Here is a 19,287-nt window from a genome sequence, read left to right as displayed (position 1 = left end):
CTAAGGTTTAAACGTTGATAATTTATTGGTTAATTTTGACGAGCGAAGATAATCTTTCACTTTCTTTTGCTCCATGACTCATTGCATTTTATAAATCTTGTTATTTCTTTTTTGTATTTTTGACTATAAAATAGACTTTGTTATCTTTTTGTATTATTTACACCTTTTGTAATTGATCCTGTTTTGTTCTTTGTTTTAAAGGTGAGACGTTATCACCAAAAGATATCATTTCAACTCATGCTGTTCACAATGACATTGAATGTTCCATGAAATGTCATCAACAGAAACTATGTGTTGGCTTTAATTTCTTATTTGATGCAAAAGAATTTGAGATAAACTGCCAAATTACCAACAGAAAAACCCAGAAATATGGAGAAACTAGCCTCAGAAGGCAAATGGACTTTTTATGAATCTCATGCATTGGTAAGAAAAAAGAAAGTGGTTGATTTGAAAATGTTTGTTAAGTGGGTATTATGTGTTAATTTTAAATATATTGTTAACGCTTATTTTTTTCCTGATAAGCATTGTGCAAAACTATATAAAATCTGACTTAAAGTACTAATTAAAAGAAAAATGCCCAATCAAGTGTCTATTTTTAGGTTACTGAATTTAATTCGATTTCGAGAAAAAGAATGCAATTTTAAAATTCATACGATTTCGAGGATAAGAATGAAATTGTGCCAATTTTAAATATGTTGAGTTTAATCTTAAAATGTTTTGAACAGCTATTTGGCACAATGGATCTATGTAGGAAAGCTTTTCATAACAATTTCTTTGGATGCCTAATGATTTATAACCCGTAGGAAGTTCAATGCAATAGATTTTTCAATAATATTTTTATAGGCAAAAGACTGTGCAGATCTATACATGAAAGGAAAGAGGAAGAATGGAGTTTATGAAATTGATCCAGATGGCCAGGGCAGTTTCAATGTTTTCTGTGATATGACAACATCTAGTGGAGGTTGGACTGTGTTTCAACGTCGTCAAGATGGAAGTGTAGACTTTTATCGAGATTGGAGGGATTATAAGAATGGTTTTGGTGATCTGAAAGGCGAATTCTGGCTTGGATTGGATAAAATATACAGACTAACATCAGCAAGGAGAAATAAACTTCGTGTTGACCTTGGAGACTGGTCAGGAAACAAAGCATATGCTGAATATGATTATTTTGCTGTAGAGAATGAAGCAAATAAATATAAGTTGAGTCTTGGTGCATATTCTGGTGAGTCAATAAGTAAATGTAAACATTTGATGGACAAATTTCTAAGCCATTTTTTGATATAAGCATTATACGTTGTAATGATTCGAGTTTGCGTGGGCAGGTCAGCAATTTTGGGAAAAACATAGATATTTTAACGGTTGACTTTGAGCGGAAGTCTTGTTAGATCTTAAAAAATATAATCAATTTGATATTACGAACAAAATACATTGAACAAACATAAAAATCATTTTGTTGTGTGAATCATTAAGTTGCACCCTACGACAACAATTTTTGACTTACAAAAAGAGATCATTCATGGATTGTGCTTACCGTATGATTAAGATTAAATGAAAATTCAATTGAAGCTTTGTAAACAAGTAATGAGCATGCGCCTGAAACATTGCTAAATTATGTGGACTTAAATAAACATTAAAACCTTTTATATAAAATATATGCAAACCTGTAATATATAATATTAAATTCAGGCTTCCATTCCAAGATTTTTTATATATGTATAAATAAAAAAATGATAGCATAATGCTCTATCCAACAACTACAAACAATAACGACATTATCTAACAACATTTGCAAAATTAACCTTCCACTCCTGTTCCTTTTAGTCCTAGAATTATACTCTGCTATACTGGTCACAAGCTCAGGACTTGTAATTAAGGCTCTCTGCTTTTGAATAGACTTGTCTTGTTTACAAAGAAGAGGAGTGGAGGTTTAATTTTCAAATGTTGTTAGATAAGGTCATTATTGTTTGTAGTTGTTCGTTAAAGCATTATGCTATTATTCTTTTTGTTTCATAACATTCCAACTATTTAACCTCAAGAATAGGTATAAATAAATATAATATATTTATACATATATAAACGTTACTGAAATTCATTCAATTATACGTGGATAAATTTACATATAGAAGAATGAAAAAACATAAATGTAAATTAAGTCTCGGACAACACTACAGGTATATCATCAAGTCAATAAAGAATTTTTAAGGTCTATTATAATAAAAATTAAATACCATTCATTACTTAACATAGGAGTGAGAGCAATGAGTTAAGGCTAGGATGTGGAAATAATGTTCTGGGAAATGAAAGTAGGATCAAAGTCAAAGTCTTGACAAATTTACCTTTGCAATTTATTTATTCCATTTTGAAACAGGATATAGCATAGTTGTTAAATAAGTCAGCTATAACAACTTTATGACAAACGGTAGCAATGTTATAATGTGATTGTCGTTGGATGTCCCACATGCACCAGAATATGTGAAATGAAAACTCAGTGTTATATAACATATTTTAACACTTACATCATTCCTTCCTCTTTTTCTACATAAAATAAAAAAAAAACTTATTGGCAAATCTCACAAAAGCCCCCCAAAAAACCGCTGTAGGAATCTTCTAACAATGACATAAAACCCATTTTGGGAGAGTTTCTGCAAGTTCAGAAGAATTCTATAACTGCATAAAATGCGAACTTTGAAAGGTACTACTTTTGTAGGAAATGCTAGCAATTCATTATCTTGTCATAAAGCCAAGGCGTTTTCAACAAAAGATTCAAATAATCATCAAAGTGCAGGAAACTGTGCCACTGACTGGAAAGGAGCTTGGTGGTATTGTTATGATAACTATTGTTATGACTCTAACCTGAATGGACACTACTATAGTGGCAACCAAAACAATTACAAAGGTGTGACTTGGCGACAATGGAAAGGTGGTAAATCCTTAAAGTTCACTGAGATGAAAATAAAACCATAAAGAATTTCCAAAGCTGTAATGTCATAAATTTGATCACTATTTCTAATGAAACTTTCAACATATAATAACAAAAAATAACTTTTATGTCTTTTAAAGATCCTTTATAATCATTATCATTTAAAAAAGCGTTGAAAAAATAATTAAAAATACTGTGGTGAAATAATAACTTTCTAATATTTTCGCTAAAATTAGAGCTGATTTAGGTAATTATGTGATTCTAATGTTATGTCTTTTCACTCATTTCTTTAATGAGATGTTGCTCTGTATGTAGCTAATTTTATATTTTCGCCTCGTTCCACGCAATCTTGGTGTATCATGCATTTCATGCAATTATCTTACATCATTATTCACTATGTAAGCAATGTCGCTTTTGATTGGTCAACTACCTGCAAATAATTCTACATATCTGTAGGTAAGACGTCTATTTACAAATAACAGTTTCTACAATTATGGACGTCATTAAAAGCCGGTTTCGAAAAAAAGTCAAATCATAGCGATGTTTTCCACAGTTTCTAAAAACGATGTAAAAGCTTTGAAACAAGAAGCATCCAGAAAACACTAAAAAAGCGGCTAAGATGGCTTTGAACGTGCTTACAACATATTTAAACAAGATGAACTTGAATAAGCCAGCTGACAAAAAAATTAACGAAGGTTTGAAAAATGTTCTATATTGATATGTGTTAATAATATTTCAGTTAGTTAAAGTGAATAATAAAACACTTATTGAACTTGGCTTTCGTAGTTATGATTTTAAAAATTATTCAGACCTCGGCAACGTATTCTGCCTCAGCTTTGCTTCTGCAGATAACATTGACCTTGGTCTGAATAATTTTTGATATCATGCTCAACCTCATCCAAACAATTGTTTATTATCTGGCTCGTCAGCAATCGTGTTCCTTCCAGAAAGAATGGTTGCACACCATATATAAACCGCGTTTACACTGCGGTCTCGTAACTGACCAAGTACTGACTAGGCCTCCAGTGTAAACACATCAAGCCTGACCTAGGACTCGCGAAGGACCGACGTTTTAGCCCCACCATTGCACGTAGTCCTAGGAAAACTTACACAATTTAGAAGGCGCTAGAATCTCCCCACACTACAGTACATCCGGTCAAAAGGCCCGGTGTACTATGTTTGATAATTTATATCGTTACATCTATCTCCTCATAAGGAACAAAACAAGGTTATAATTTGAAGGATCTAAGAGTAGTTTTCATAAAAATTGGTAATCACATGTAGAACGTTCATTGTAGTGTACGTCCTATAGAAGATTTTCTTTTGACTGAGGTGTCCGATGTGTCGGTTTCTAGTCGTGCCTTATTGGTTTCTATACTGACATTTGTGGACGTGTCTTGCGTAGAGAAATAGTCTAGTTTAGTTTACATATCAGTGGCTTAATTATCCTCTACCAATAGCAAAATAAATAAAACAACATTACAACACCGAATCAAAATTATAAATGTTAAAGAAAGGTAATCACGTTGCTGCATCAGTTTATCGTTGTCTTAGTGGATTAAATTCATCTCGGATTCGTTAGGAATGAAATGAGTAATTTAGAGCAAAAATAGTCAGCGTCGCTCTCGTTGACAAAGCGCGCTAAAAAGAAAAGCAATGATGCGCATGCGTATTAATTTTATATTGCAGTACCCAGCCATTGTACCCAGAATGCTCGCTCTGCAATCTTCAGAAACGTAGTGAATATCAGTGGGACTAGAGTTGAAGATTTTTGTCAGAACGTAACATCATGCAGCAGAGGAAAATATCTCAGTTTTAAAGAGGAATGATTTGTTAATCACTTTGAAAATACAAGTCCTTATAAACGTCTTGTAAAATTGTCGTGTTGCTTACAAAGGCCAAGAGAATCGATACAATACTGGCATATTCAACTAATTCAAGTTAGATCATCGATGTCAGGTTCTCTAAAAGATCACGTTTTAAATAAGGCATGAGCGTACATACACAAAGAAAAACACATGTTGTAGACTAGTGAGAAATTAATCACAACAACTGACATTACTTCAACTAATATCTTCTAACGTATATATTTATAAATGCCACGTTTGTTTTATTACAGTTCCTTTGAAAATAAAGCATGAATTATCAATTTCAATAGCTTGCTGAAACCAAAAATAAGCACATCAACACAAGCTACTTTTAGAAATGGATAATTTCGGTCAATTTGTGAGGTAGAAGTTTATAGCTACATACCTTGATGGTAGCTATGTTTCAAGTGATGTATAGTTTTTAGTTCTCAAGTTTTAGTCCAGCTTTTCATCATCCTTATTTATGTCTATACAAATTCATTGTTTTTGCTGTGAGTATAAACACAAAGAGATTGACAGCAGGATTACATGAGTATGCTGGCGATACGAACTGAAATAAAACATTTTTCTCATTTTGGCCACGTTCAAAAATAATGTCCTGTACATTTATTATTTTAAAGTAGAAGTTTCAAAATTCGTGTTGATAACGTTAACATGTTCGTAATTGCATATGTTGTTCGTTATGACACAACAACTTCCTTCAATGTACGTGCAAAGTTGATATTAACAATAAAATTGCTGTTCGGGATAATAGAGTTATATTTATATAATTTTATACTGGAGACAGCTGGGGAATTATTGCCAGTTTGGTTCATTATAGCTACAACGTAAATTGTGTTTTAAGAATGATCAACGGCGAAATACAGCTTGTAATCAATTTTACTGCATCAAAAGTAAGTACACAAAATATAGCTATATTTGAGAATGATCTGTATCGAGTGCCACGTTTTAAAGGTTTCTTTTAAGTCGTGTATGAATAAATTACTTAATTTAATTGAGTGCTGAGACAGAATATCAAAAGAATACATATCACTTGTAGACAGGAAAACAGCTGGGTTGAGTCTTAGGCATAGAAATTTATATACTTTGTAAATTTGTTGTATTTTATACAACAAAATATCAAATAAGTAAACAACAGGATGTGTATGTAACTACAAATTCCAAACATATAATGCAATACTGTCAGTTTGAATTTGTAAACAAACTGTTGTGTCTGTTGTTCCTTATAAATAGTAAAATTGCTTTTCATACTAAAGAAAAAAGAAATCTTTTTGTGCAAGTTGATTTACATCAAGGTTTGACTATATACAACAAAATAGTGGCGCAAAATTCGTCTTTTAAACATTGCATAGTCAAGCAGAACTAGTAATAGTGCAAATTCATTGGACGAAACTTCGAGCATAAAATAGCTACTGTCTAAATCTCAAATAATTAAACTCTTTTATTATCAGATGAAACCATCCTATTCTTCATGAATACTCAACATGAAATTACGTGCATGCATCATCGATAGTTGGCAATAAATTATTAAAATACAGTTGACTTAAATACATCAATAGAGCTTCCATGATCTTGTCCTAACTCCAAGCTTGTGGATATCGATCATATATCATAAAATGGCAAAATTTGCTTTTGCGTTGGTCGGTGACATAGTATGACGGGTGCCTTTATGTCAAAGAAATGTGATGTCAATAAATAACGAATTATTATTAGTTTAGGGCCTGTTCATATGAACCGGGCTGGCCGACTTTGCCTGGCCAGTTTATTATTTGATTCACATGAGGCGGGCTAGCCCGACAAAGTACAGTAATAATTATTTACGCACGCCGCATAAAAGTCCAAATCTCGATACTTTATGTTACTTTTATAAGCTGAAAGAAACTCAATGATGTTATGCATTAGTCTATAGTCCACCGAAAGTTGTTCTTTGCTTGCCCTATCTTTTGCATCGCATTGAATTTTATGAGCATGCGCAATAGTACGATGTTTAACTCGGCATGCCGGTCTAGCCCGCATTGTGCATTGACATGAACCCGTTTTATGCCGAGATCTTGCCTCGTTTAAGGGACATCCAGGCAAGACCGGCCAGCCCTTCGCTCATATAAATCAAATTTGAAATTATATGTAAATACTAAAAGAGGTGAGATCTTGCTACTGCCGGGCTAGCTCGGTAAAGGGCCAGCCCGGCTCATATGAACAGGCCCTTATGTACATACACTTGAAATTGTAAGCACCCAGCTTATAACTTATGTTTAGATTATGTGTATAATTTACACTTTCCATAATTACAAATTGTTTATCTCTTGCAAATAAGTGTTTCATTAGCGTTACACGAGTTAAATGTATTCAAGTAAGTCTTGAATGCAATGAAGCTTGGTATGTTGGCATGGCTACTATGTAAAAGAGAACATGCATGTTAACATCTGATTGGATCTAGGTGCTCTTACATATTCAGTCATAACAAATATATAAAATCAAAATTTTATTTCGACGAAACTTTTGTAATGGTTCAAAACTTATTATTGCAAAAAAAACTTGTCCGTCGTGCAGATTTGAAAGTGGTAGCCGGTTTTTCTTACGGCAGACGTCGAATTATTTTTACGATTTCCTTTATTCAAACAAACATACCTACGTATAGCTTGATCGAATACATTTATAATTTATTTTGACAGTGGGCGCTGATCCAACCTTGCATCTCTATAATTACAAAACATCTGTCAACGTTACTCTTATTTTTAACTCATTATTGTAGAATGGCACACCATGGTTCGTCATCAATTGTTGAGGCTTGGTTAATGCTAATGATCAACATACTCAAATTCCTATTCTCAATTGACTGGTAACCTTCTTGATCTTCATTAGCCGACTATTCTGGCTAAAAACTGAAATGGCTTACCACTATACGGTTGTCAAAACGTCAGTTAACATCAAGAACAATAGTCTTCCTCAGGACTCTACTAGCTTGGACTATCTACATCCACAAACATGTAACGATACTCTCGGGTTCAAATTATTTAATTTATTACGAATGATATTGGTTGGATTGCCTTCCATATCACTTTCAAAATTATCGAGAAAACAAAATTGTGCGTGTTTTTTATTGTTTTTAAATGCCATGCTGTGTACCATGTGAACATAACTTTGACTTTGTAAACAGCAAGCTCAAATTTTTTTGATGATATGACGTAAAAAGTAATTTCCTCTGACGTATATGCGCGTTCCACGCTGCTAAGTCTTCAATCAGTTCAACAAGTGCATTTAAATAGCTATGTGTTTCTTCAAAAAGAAAGTAGCTGATGTAAAGTTTTTAAATTAAGGCGACCCTATAACAACCAATGTCAAGCACTATTCAAAACATTGTTATTTCTTAACATCAACAACATAGAGCATACGTGCTCTTTAACACACATTTTGCTGAATCCTATTCAAACGATGAAAATAGAATTGTCAAAGGATACTGTTAAATCTTTTCAATTTTTAATTAACACTCTTTATATAAATGCAAGCTTTGTTTTGGATGTCGCTCCCTTATAGGGTGGCGTCACGAAGAGCATTTAATTGGAAATTGTTGATAATATTGGTCCTTTTTCTTTTAGCAAAACACAGTGCTCACTGCAATGCCTTGTGCTATCTATTATTAAAAAGTCTTCATTATTTTTAAACTTTTTTCTATTAAAAAATCTATAACGTCGCAAGCAAGCTATGAATGAAGTACAACGTAATTAACAGCTTGTTACCACAATATCACAATACGTCTTTATTCATTAATTCTATATTAATCAGCTAGTGGTGTTGATTTACGATAAATAAAGCCATGTTTATTAAAGAGTAAATGTTATGTTGCAAAATCCTTCAAAACTACCGAGTTTTAAGTTTTGAGTCAGTTTTGTAAACTTCTTCCATGTTTATTGAATTCGATTTTAAACTAAAATAATGTCAAGTTTGTGGCTATGTGTGCAAATTGTTCAACATATTTAAACTATTTAAAGCAGTTCAATTACATGCTGAAATAAATTAGTCTGTGTAATTTTGTAAAGGCATCTTTATCCTCCTAATTTATTCATGCTGGACACACACATATGTAAATAGCCTCGATCCTCATCTCAAACTAAAGTGCTTACTTGTAAGACATTTGAGACAAGACAAGATGGTGAGCTTTATTTGTGCATTGGTGGCGATCACCTGCATCGTTGTTAATATTCAAGGGTAAGCTATGGCTTAGGGCAAAGAAGAACTTGGAAATGTTTAATGTGATCTTGAACGCTATGAAGACTAAATTAGAAACACCTCTAAGGCGTATTTCTTTATAGATTTGAATAATCTTATTGTATAAGTTATCGAGTTGTAGTTAATATTCAAAGCTAGGGCAGAATACAAACATGATCAAAGCTTTGCAAGTTACGATACCGTAAACTAAGGATTTTTAAATTAGCTTAAGCAAAATGCCTTTATTTTGTTCAAAATGTGCATGGGAGTGGTAAGACTTTTATATGCATTACACATTTTTAGTAAGTTGTTAGCTATGTCATGTATGTATTTGATTTTAGTCTGCTTCAACTCCTTGTTTATAATGTGAAATATTTCATCTGAAAACTTTTCCATGACTCACTTTACTATTCTTACTTTACAGAGTGAGATCAACAAATGAAAAGGAAGATAATTTAAAAGATTTCTATTCAACATTCAACCAGGACATGAAACGCACCATAAAATCCGGGCAAAACAATGCAACTTTGAAAACACAAATTGCAATAATAGACGGACAAATAAAAACACTTCAAACATATCACAAGAATCTTCAAACCCAGCACAAACATCAGCAAATCTTTAAGTTAAGTCTGCAACACAAAATCAATAGGACAGAAGTACAATTATATACACTAGTGAAATTACAACAAAAAATTAAGAAAGTTGAATTGAAAATGATTGATCTGTCATCAAAAATGAAAAAACTTGATGCACAAAGGGCAACATTACAATCGGAGTTAAAAACTCTTGAAAAACAATTGAAAACACTTTACATGGTAAATGAAAAACTTACAAATATTTCGGAAAAAGGTAAGACTGATTTTAAAAAAGGAAAGATACTTATAGGTTCGAGTAAGGACTAATATTTGTTCAGTAAAAACAATATATTTCATTTAATTTCTTTGTGTTAGTTAATATTTTTATAACCATCAGGAAAAGACTGCGCAGATCTTTACAGAAAAAGTGTAAGACACAGTGGAATATACGAAGTAGATACCGATGGTAAAGGATACTTTAAGGTCTTCTGTGACATGACATCATCGGGTGGTGGATGGACTGTAATTCAAAGACATATAAAAAATGGAAATACAGACTTTCATCTGGGTTGGGCGAAGTATAAACGTGGCTTTGGTAATCTTAAATCTGAATTCTGGCTTGGATTGGACAAGATACATCGACTAACATCTGCAAGGAAAAATAAACTTCGAATTGATCTAGTAAACACGTCAGGCAGTAAAAATTACGCTGAATATGAAGATTTTCTTGTAAAGAATGAAAATTCTAAGTATCAATCAAGTATTGGAAAATACACAGGTAAGAAAATATTGAAGAAAATGAGTGTTTGTGATAGCAAATTGTGTTGACAGATTGTACCTTAGGACCAGTTCATATGAGACGGGCCAGTCCACTTATGCCAGGCTAGGTAGCTTTGCCGAGATCTCACCTTGTATATTATTTTACAATTTTTTTGAAATTGCGTTCATATGAAAAGCGGGCCAGACCGGCTTGGAGTGGTCCGCTTGAAGGAAGCGAGATCTCGCTTCTAACGGGCTCATATAACTGCATCCAGCGGGCCAGCCTGTCTTATATGGTTACTTAAATATAGCAAAATTTTCAAAACAATAATGTGCAATTGAAAATAAGTTTGAAAATTCCAGGTTATACCACTACAATAGTCGGTGGAACTCACTGGTAGCAATCAGATTGTTGAATGTCTGAGTCTAAACGCAATTTAATTTTCCCACAAAATACAACATTTGTTGGCAGAAATTAAATACAACATTTCAACTTGGCCAGCCCGCCTCAGATGAATGCAAATACAAATTGATCCGGCAAAATAGCTAGCCCGGGTTAAGTGGACTGGCCCGTCTCATATGAACAAACCTAAAGGGGTAAAGAAATATATTGTCTGAAATGTCAACTGCAAGAAAGACAATATACAATGCATTCGAATTTACATTTAGACAATATACAATGCATTAGCAAGATCATTTTGAAGAGCAGGATATTCAGTAACTTTAAAGACAAGTTTTATTCCTCAGAAATATAATAATTTTCTGAATATTATCTATTAGCAAAGCTTGTATTTCTATAGCCTGTTTAAAACGTTGCATTTTACATGTGTCGAACGCATTTAAAACAAAAAAAAATGCGATAAAATTAGTCATCTATTTTTGCTTTGAATGCATTCGGCTCATGTAAATGCGAAATTTGAGACAGGCCTAAGCGCTTATGCTTGCCTTTGCTCTTGTTTATCCTATGTGTAATCCGGGAAAAGTATAACGCAAAAAGAGCAGTTTATTTGTAATTTTTAATGATATGTTTTCTTGCAAAGCATGCAAAAATGTAAGTCTGCAGCAAGAAATTTATAAAATAATAAATGTATAATTCGTACTCTGATTGTTTGATGCATGTGCTTGAATCAGGCAATATAAAGAAGGAAATTTAAATTGCTGTGCGTTAAATATAAACATGTCTGAGAATGAAGATGATTTGCTTTTACTTCATATAACAATTTCTTTTGAAGTGTTGTATCGCCATATCTAAAGACTTGGGAATGTTCTTTAGTAAAAAAGCGGTGTAAATAACTCACAATGCATTTCTTAACTCTTTTTTTATTCTTATGTGTTTGAATCAAGCCAGCCACGAGAAAAACTGTTTCGCAAATATCTTAATATAATATAAATGCATCATTAAATGCATGGAATGCTGGATATAAAGTTTATTGTGAATAATGACAGAATGATATGAACAGTTTCTTGTGCGTTTTTAAAATATAAATCACCAGAAAACTGTAGAACTATTTCTACTTTTCAGGAACTGTTGGGGATGCATTATCCTATCACAATAACATGAAGTTTTCAACCAAAGATTCAGATAATGATAAATATAGTAGTGGAAATTGCGCCAGTGGTGGTGGTTGGTGGTATAATGATTGTTCTCTTTCCAACCTAAATGGTAAAAATGTGCATTGGAGTGGTTTTAATAACGTGAAAACCAGTGAAATGAAAATCAAACCATGAAGACTTTTCATAAATATTAATAATTTCATGACAATGATCAATTTCAATGTCAGTACGTCATGTAAATATATGTTTGTTTATGAGAAAATATGCAAAAAATTGTGTTGATTTCATGAAGTAGTAAAAAATATTGTTTCAATCAATGAAATAGAGAAATTGTGAGTATTTAAAATGGTTATCTAAATGAAGCGGATGTTATCAAATCATACTCAAAATAACAGCAGTTTTTTTAGTTTTACCATGTTGTTAGCTGCCTTCTTTAAAGAGATATTTTTTTAATTATTATATTTTATTCTTCATGGCATGATATGGTTTCTCACATTTATTAAGACTTACACGTTTATATAGCACGTTGTGTTTTTCTAAAATAAACAAATTATAAAACCAAAGATTGATATCTGCTTCCACTTAAGTTAAAAATTTGAAAAGAGGATCGTCATGAAATTAATTGTATTTGCTTTATTGGTTTCTTTGTACAGTTAGATGCAAGTCATAATGAATAATAATTTTATATCTTGCACAATAAACTTTATTCCTTATTTAGCGTCCTTCCTTAATTAACCTACTTCTCTTTACAAAACCTCTTTCCTTACTTAACCTCCTTCTCTTTACAAAATCTCCTGCCTTACTTAACCTTCGTTTTTTTGCTAAACTTTCTACTCCACTAAACTTTATACTTTATAAAACCTCCGTCTTTACTAAGTATCAATTTTACTAAATTGCCGGGAATTGTTGCTCTGTTTGACTTTCAAATCTGACCATGTAGTTATTAAAGTAAGGTTGTAAAGTAAAGTAAGGTAAAGTAAGTTATTAAAGTAAAGTGCCGCTAAGGTTGTTGAAACGTCAGTCAACAACAACAAAAACAGTTCTTCTCAGGACTATACCAACCTGGACGATCTACATTTACAAACATGTAGTTATTACCATGTAGTTTCACCTTCTTGATTGAAAGCTGTTCTAATTATATAATTTTTAAGAGATAATGGCCTACCTATCTATCTTTAAGCACAATGCAGCCAAGTTTCTTAATATCTCCAGTCCTATCAAGAAAAAACTGATGTTTCTATAAGTACACCAAAGATGCTGATAACTAAAACGTTAGACTCTGTAGCATCGCTATCATTGCTGATTTTAAAGGCAAATAGTAAGTAAAATTCTCAATGATAATATATGTAACGCATTTAAATGCGTGCAAAGAAAAATCCATTAATTGGTTTTCATCCTTAGATTTAATCTCAAAAGTAAACCGGACGATACAAAATTTAATGACTGTAATCTATGGAAAATCTTTTCATTTCAACATCGTCAATTTAAAAGAAAAACATTACGCGCTACCTAAATGACTTTGGTGATTTAAAATTAACACAAAACTTCATCCTTATGTTAGAGATATAAAAAACGCTCGTTTTTTCTCACATCACATCCAAAATTTTGTTTCACGATTTTTCATTTTTTCCTTTATGGGCAGTGGCCTAGCCATCCCTCAATTTATTCATAACACGTAATTTTTTATCATCAGCATCATTCGTTTTATTAAAAATTCATAGTATTATGAACAACAAAATATTTACATAGCAAAAAGAAACTTGCGGGTTTGCTACGTCACTGATCATGTGATAGTTCCATGTACGTATATCTTTCCTTATTTTCTTATGTGTCAAATTTTCTATTCCTCCAATTTAATGCAATGTAATTTTTTAATTAGATAATTCATTTAGCTTGTTGTATCTAAGACTGTTGAAGATGTCTTATGTGTCTCGACAAAGAAATGTCTCCAATAAAAAAACCTTCCTGCTACAAATTTATTTAAAAAATAATCGCTTTAAAATATATAAGTATTGGGCTTACCTTTTAATGAAGGTCCATTATATTTTTATAGAAGATAAAAGAATGGAATATGCCTGATTTTTCTTAGTATAACTTACAACTTAGCGCATGTTAACTATCCATAATAAACTGAGCATGATAATTAAGGCTTCTTTCGTGCAAAAGGGAAAATGATTTTTCTTGTTGAGTCACACAATAGACAATTGTTTCTCAAAATACATGAAAAAGTCGATGCTTCTATAAATAACTACAAAAAACTTTCTTACTGTTATTAAAAACATCATGAAAAATAGCAAAAATATACTACCTATTGTGGAAAAGATTATTTAAAGGCATTTGACGTCACTGCAGCCTTTAATGTATAAAATATTGGAACAAAATTGCTTATTTAACAATAAGCCAGCTATGGTACAGATACCAGTGCTTAGACCATCTATGACTAATAATCTATACTATAAAGAAATAATTTAATACCATTTGATTTGGATATGGATTAAGACGAAATATCTTAATTGCAACCTATATATAGCTACTCGCTTCCAAGGTATAGAGATAAGTGGTCAATTAAGGTGAAGCACAGATCGTCTTTCGAAAAATGTCCATTTTACTTGAAAGGAGCTCCAGTCAACAAAAAAGTTATATTAAATATATAAAATTCATTAAATAATCCTTAATATATAAAACATGCTGTTTTTTTCTCATTTTATGTAAAAAATTACCTTATTCACTAATCATAAGCCTTTATTAATACTACTCTCATTCAGTTGTGCTATTTCAATTCTTTAGTTTAGAAATAAGACTACAGTGTTTGTGAAATTATATATTTAACCATTGAAAGATTTAATTAATAACTGAAGAGGAATGTATAACAAATGCAAATACCTGTTCCCGCCTATCTCTTTAAGATGTTACTTAATTTAAAAAAGCCTCGTAATTTTGATTAGAATATGATTAACGGAACAATACGATCAATATATTTTGTAGATATTAAAAGACTAACTTCATCAATTGCTTTGAGCAGAATAGCAATGTCCAGGAAAACAGTTTTTATTCCAACCTCTTTTATTTGAAATGTGAAGTCCATATTAAAATTTTCTACTAGAAATTGTTGATGTATAACTGCCACTTATTAATTAAGATTTTTTGAAAATATCTTTTCCATTCATGCCCTGACTTGCTGTCTGCAAGTCAGTGAAAACTGCACAACAGTTTTTCTGGAAATAATTACATTATAGGTGGTTTTTGTGTTACGTCATGGCCGCCATGTTGGTTGTCAAATACAAAAGAATATTTTATTCATACTGTTGTGGGCAACAGCCATCGTGGGCGAGCTACTTTGTTTGATAATTCCCTGGAGGTGAGTTTAACCCTTAAATTTTTAACTATATAGTCTATACAAAAAGTAAGACTGCCATAGCGACGGTTTTTGGTATACAACTTCATTAAAAATTCATATTTCTTGCTCGGTAATTTCATGGTAGTTTCCTTCCATGCGCTTTTGAAAGCTGACTGAGTTTAGCTCTGTCGTATAGTCGTCCAGATTTGACAGTGAAATGGAAAGCTAACAGAGAAAGTTATTGATTGAAATGTGAGGCAATCTAAACTCTTCTCCGTAGGATGAGGAAGATAAACTCTAGAGTTTAAAGTTGCTTGAGTATCATTTTCTGCATATACGGCGTTTCAAATACGTAGCTGTGTCTATGAGGTAAAAACTTGGCTTTTTATGTTGATCGAGTTGGCAGAAGTCCTTATGACATTGAGTCAGTAGTCATGGGGCTGAATGTAGCTAACGAGCAGTTTGACAAGATTATGGAGTTTGTGAAATTTTTTATCCTTGAACTTGGGAATATGATTATACATCTAACGTGAGTGATAAATAGGTGTTTACTATATACAGGTTTTATGCGTGATGTCTAAGGAAAACAATCATTATGATTTTACGTACGAGATGTATCCAAATACTTCCCAATACTAAGCGCATAGAGCTGTTTCTAAGTAATTATAGCCAGCGAATTCTTGTAGTTATGCTAAATACATCTTGCAAACTACTAAAAGAAACCAACTCAGTCATTAAATTTGCTTTGGCGAGCTATTTAAGAACATGTCTATTTAGGAGCATGTCTATTTGGTCATAACTAAAATATAAAGCATGTGTTGGAGCCTAACTCACTCATTAAATCGTGATATGTTAGATAATATTGTCTGGCTTGAATAAGTAAGCCTGCCTTTCCCAATATGTTATTAAAGCTTCAACAATACATGTAAATTTTCATCGTGAATTTACACCATACATATTTACAGAAGGACCACGCATTTCCATGTCTTTATGTTTGCTATTTCTGGCTGAATTCCCAACTTGTGTAAACACAATTAAGGATGCTATTTTGCTTTTTTGATTTCGATTTTATTGTCAGAATAAGTGTTCAAAAAGGTACGTTGGAAACTTCAAAATGAAATGTTTTAAGCAAAGCCTGCTTTAATATTTTGTTTGTGTAATAGCACAAACATACAATTAAAACTTTAAGTGCTGTAGCAAGTCAATAAAATAATTATGAATAGTCAACATGAAATCAAATTTTATAACAAGTTGTCATTGAACCACAATTAACACAAATGTATAAATAGAGCTTTGCTTTTGTCTTCACACACGCTTCAAAGCTGTACAAGGGAGACTTATCAAAAGATGGCGAACTTTACTTATGCCATGATTGTAATAGCTTGACTTTTTGCTGTTATTCATGGGTAAGTTGTAATCTTTTTAAACTAAAACGTGCGAGGTGTGAAACCTTTTGTATTTTTGACGCATGCATAATTTTATAGGACAGTGCTTTATAGTGAAAATGTTGAAAGCGGCTAAAACAGTAGCAATGGGCAGTTTTAGTATTTTGCATTAAATATGCCGTTATTAGATGTTTTTATGTTAGAAAGTATGTCACCTATGGATTAAAAGAGATGAATTGAATTTCATGGTTGCTTTATTGTTCGTAATCTGCTTCTTCGTAGCTATATTTTAAAAACTGTCTCCTGCAATGTCGTTGCAATCTCTGTAAATGCATGAGAGGACACTTATTCATATCGTCTTCTAAGATCATTTGAAATCATGTTTTACGGATTATTGTATGCTTATATGAATATGAGCTCCGAAATTTTTGCACTACGCCACTTTTGAAAGTTTAAATTTACAAAAATGTTTATTTTCGTACTGTTTTGAGCCTTTTAGAATTTTAAAATTATGATTGATTATTTCTTAATCACCATAAAAATTTTCCAAACCAATTCAAATATAAGCTTTTTTGATAAACGGTGTTTAAAAGGTGGAAGATGATGAATCGTCACAATTTCTATGAATTTAACCTCTTTGTTACGTTACGTATTAATATTGGAAATTGTTTAAAAATTTTGAAACTTCTGGCTGTGTTTAAAGAACACAAGAACATCATGCTGGATAATGGCCAGTAAGCAAGTGACACAGTGTAATAAGTGTTATCATCAGTGGCGGATTACTAATTAAGAAGCATGCCGGATAATACAAATTTGTTGAAATTTAAATCGGATATGTATTCTTCCCACTAAGTTCAATCTCATGATGACATTTGCGTTCCATACGCTCCTATAGCCCTTACCCTTTGTATTTACCAGCCTGTCTTTGTAACTCATAGTATCAACAATAAGGAATGAATTTAAACTTCGATTTGGGGAAAGCTAACACTTCATGTTTTCTAAGCATCGTGAATTTCAACAGTAGATTGTACGGTTTTCAACAGCATAAATGGTCTAAATTAGGAGCATTTAACTCTAGTCCGGAATAGCAGATGCTAAAAACTATTTATGTCTAATACTATGGACCTCTTAAATGCCTGGGCCTGTAAACTTCAGCATACAGAGCCTACTGAGTAGTTGGCCACTGAATATCATGCTTTAATATCTAAGTTGACGGTTTTGTCTCATATGATTTAACTATTTCCGTAGAGCGATGTTGACTAATACAAAAGAAGATCGTACAAAAGATGACTTCTGAACATTCAGCCTCGACATGAAACGCACCTTAAAACCTGAACCAAGAAATGTAATTTGAAGACAAAAATTGCATCTATAAAAGCACAAATAGCTACACTTCAAACATATCACAAAAAACTTGCCGCACAAAACAAACACCTTCAAACATTTAAGTTAAAACTCCAATCCAAAATCAACAAGGCAAATAAGCAAACTTATAACATTGCGAAAACAAATAAAGAAGCTCGAAGTTCAAATGATTAAGCTTTCTATACAAATGAAAACACTCAAAGCACAATTAGCGAAAACACAAAACATGTTAAGAACTCTTGAAAAACGATTGACAACGCTTTAAAAAGAATATACGAAACTCACAGGAAAAGAACAAAACGGAAAAAAATTTCAAATAAATCAAAGAAAACGCAAGGAAACGACTGTGCAGATCTTTACAAAAAAGGTGAAAAAAAGAACGGAGTTTATCAACTTAATCCAGATGGTCAGGGTTACTTTAAGGTTTTCTGTGATATGAAAACATCTGGTGGAGGTTGGACTGTGTTTCAACGACGTCAAGATGGAAGTGTAAACTTCTATCGAGGTTGGAAAGACTATAAACAAGGTTTTGGTGATCTGAAAAGTGAATTCTGGCTTGGATTGGATAAAATATACCGACTAACATCTGCAAGGAGAAATAAACTTCGTGTTGATCTTGGAGACACGTCAGGAATAAAAGATATGCTGAATATGATTATTTTGCTGTAGAGAATGAAAATAGAAATTATCAATTGAGACTTGGAAAATATTCTGGTAGGTCATTAGGCAAATATGAACAATAACACCACAAAATTAAAAGGGTTAATAGGATAAAAATAATATTAGCATTAAATTAAAACGATTTGGATGCTTGGAATTTACGTGAACCGATTCTACTTTTTTGTTACATATTTGTCATAAGAACAATATATTTTGTTTCAACTTATATTATAAAACAAGCAACCCACTTTTGTAAAACAAAAATATTTTAAAGTGTGATTACAGCTTTAAATATATCGGTATAACAACTAATTTACAAACTGAAAAAGCAATTCTAAACAGGCAATACTAGAGAGATCATTCAAGGATAAGGACTAAGTTACTTATTAAAATAAATTGCAAATTCAGTTCCAGCTTTGTATGCAACAAATTATGTGTAAGGGACTGAACATAATGCTATATAGAAAAAACACAGCAGTATTTAATATTTTCTACATAATTAAAGAACTAAGTGATGACACACACACTGTAAAAGCTGATTGGTTAAAATAACCATTAAAATTGTTTACTTTAGATGCATTTAACCACTTCAACAAATATTTTTTATGGCTACTCTAACCAATCATATCGTTATTTTAACCAATCATTTTTTTCT

At 32.0% G+C, this 19,287-nt stretch overlaps 3 protein-coding genes across 3 annotated transcripts; all 3 read left to right on the top strand.

The window, feature by feature from the left end:
* Nucleotides 1–361: 361 nt before the first annotated feature.
* LOC124454364 (angiopoietin-related protein 7-like) lies at nt 362–3,318 on the top strand. The gene is made up of 3 exons (XM_047005175.1): nt 362–423; nt 844–1,222; nt 2,708–3,318. The coding sequence occupies exons 1-3, from the start codon at nt 370–372 to the stop codon at nt 2,962–2,964; spliced, it is 690 nt and encodes a 229-aa protein (XP_046861131.1). The 5' UTR covers nt 362–369; the 3' UTR covers nt 2,965–3,318.
* Nucleotides 3,319–8,883: 5,565 nt separating this feature from the next.
* Nucleotides 8,884–12,598, top strand: LOC124454363 (fibrinogen-like protein A). Its single transcript, XM_047005174.1, has 4 exons — nt 8,884–8,994; nt 9,419–9,846; nt 9,970–10,350; nt 11,854–12,598. The coding sequence occupies exons 1-4, from the start codon at nt 8,936–8,938 to the stop codon at nt 12,057–12,059; spliced, it is 1,074 nt and encodes a 357-aa protein (XP_046861130.1). The 5' UTR covers nt 8,884–8,935; the 3' UTR covers nt 12,060–12,598.
* A 3,058-nt stretch (nt 12,599–15,656) lies between these two features.
* LOC124454846 (ryncolin-4-like) lies at nt 15,657–18,641 on the top strand. The gene is made up of 2 exons (XM_047005595.1): nt 15,657–15,751; nt 18,260–18,641. The coding sequence occupies exons 1-2, from the start codon at nt 15,657–15,659 to the stop codon at nt 18,639–18,641; spliced, it is 477 nt and encodes a 158-aa protein (XP_046861551.1).
* Nucleotides 18,642–19,287: the final 646 nt, after the last annotated feature.

Source organism: Xenia sp. Carnegie-2017, unplaced genomic scaffold, assembly GCF_021976095.1.
Source record: "Xenia sp. Carnegie-2017 unplaced genomic scaffold, XeniaSp_v1 HiC_scaffold_3, whole genome shotgun sequence".
Classification (NCBI taxonomy): domain Eukaryota; kingdom Metazoa; phylum Cnidaria; class Anthozoa; order Malacalcyonacea; family Xeniidae; genus Xenia; species Xenia sp. Carnegie-2017.
The sequence above is the reverse complement of the archived record's forward strand: the minus strand, read 5'-3'. Positions and strand labels throughout refer to the sequence as shown.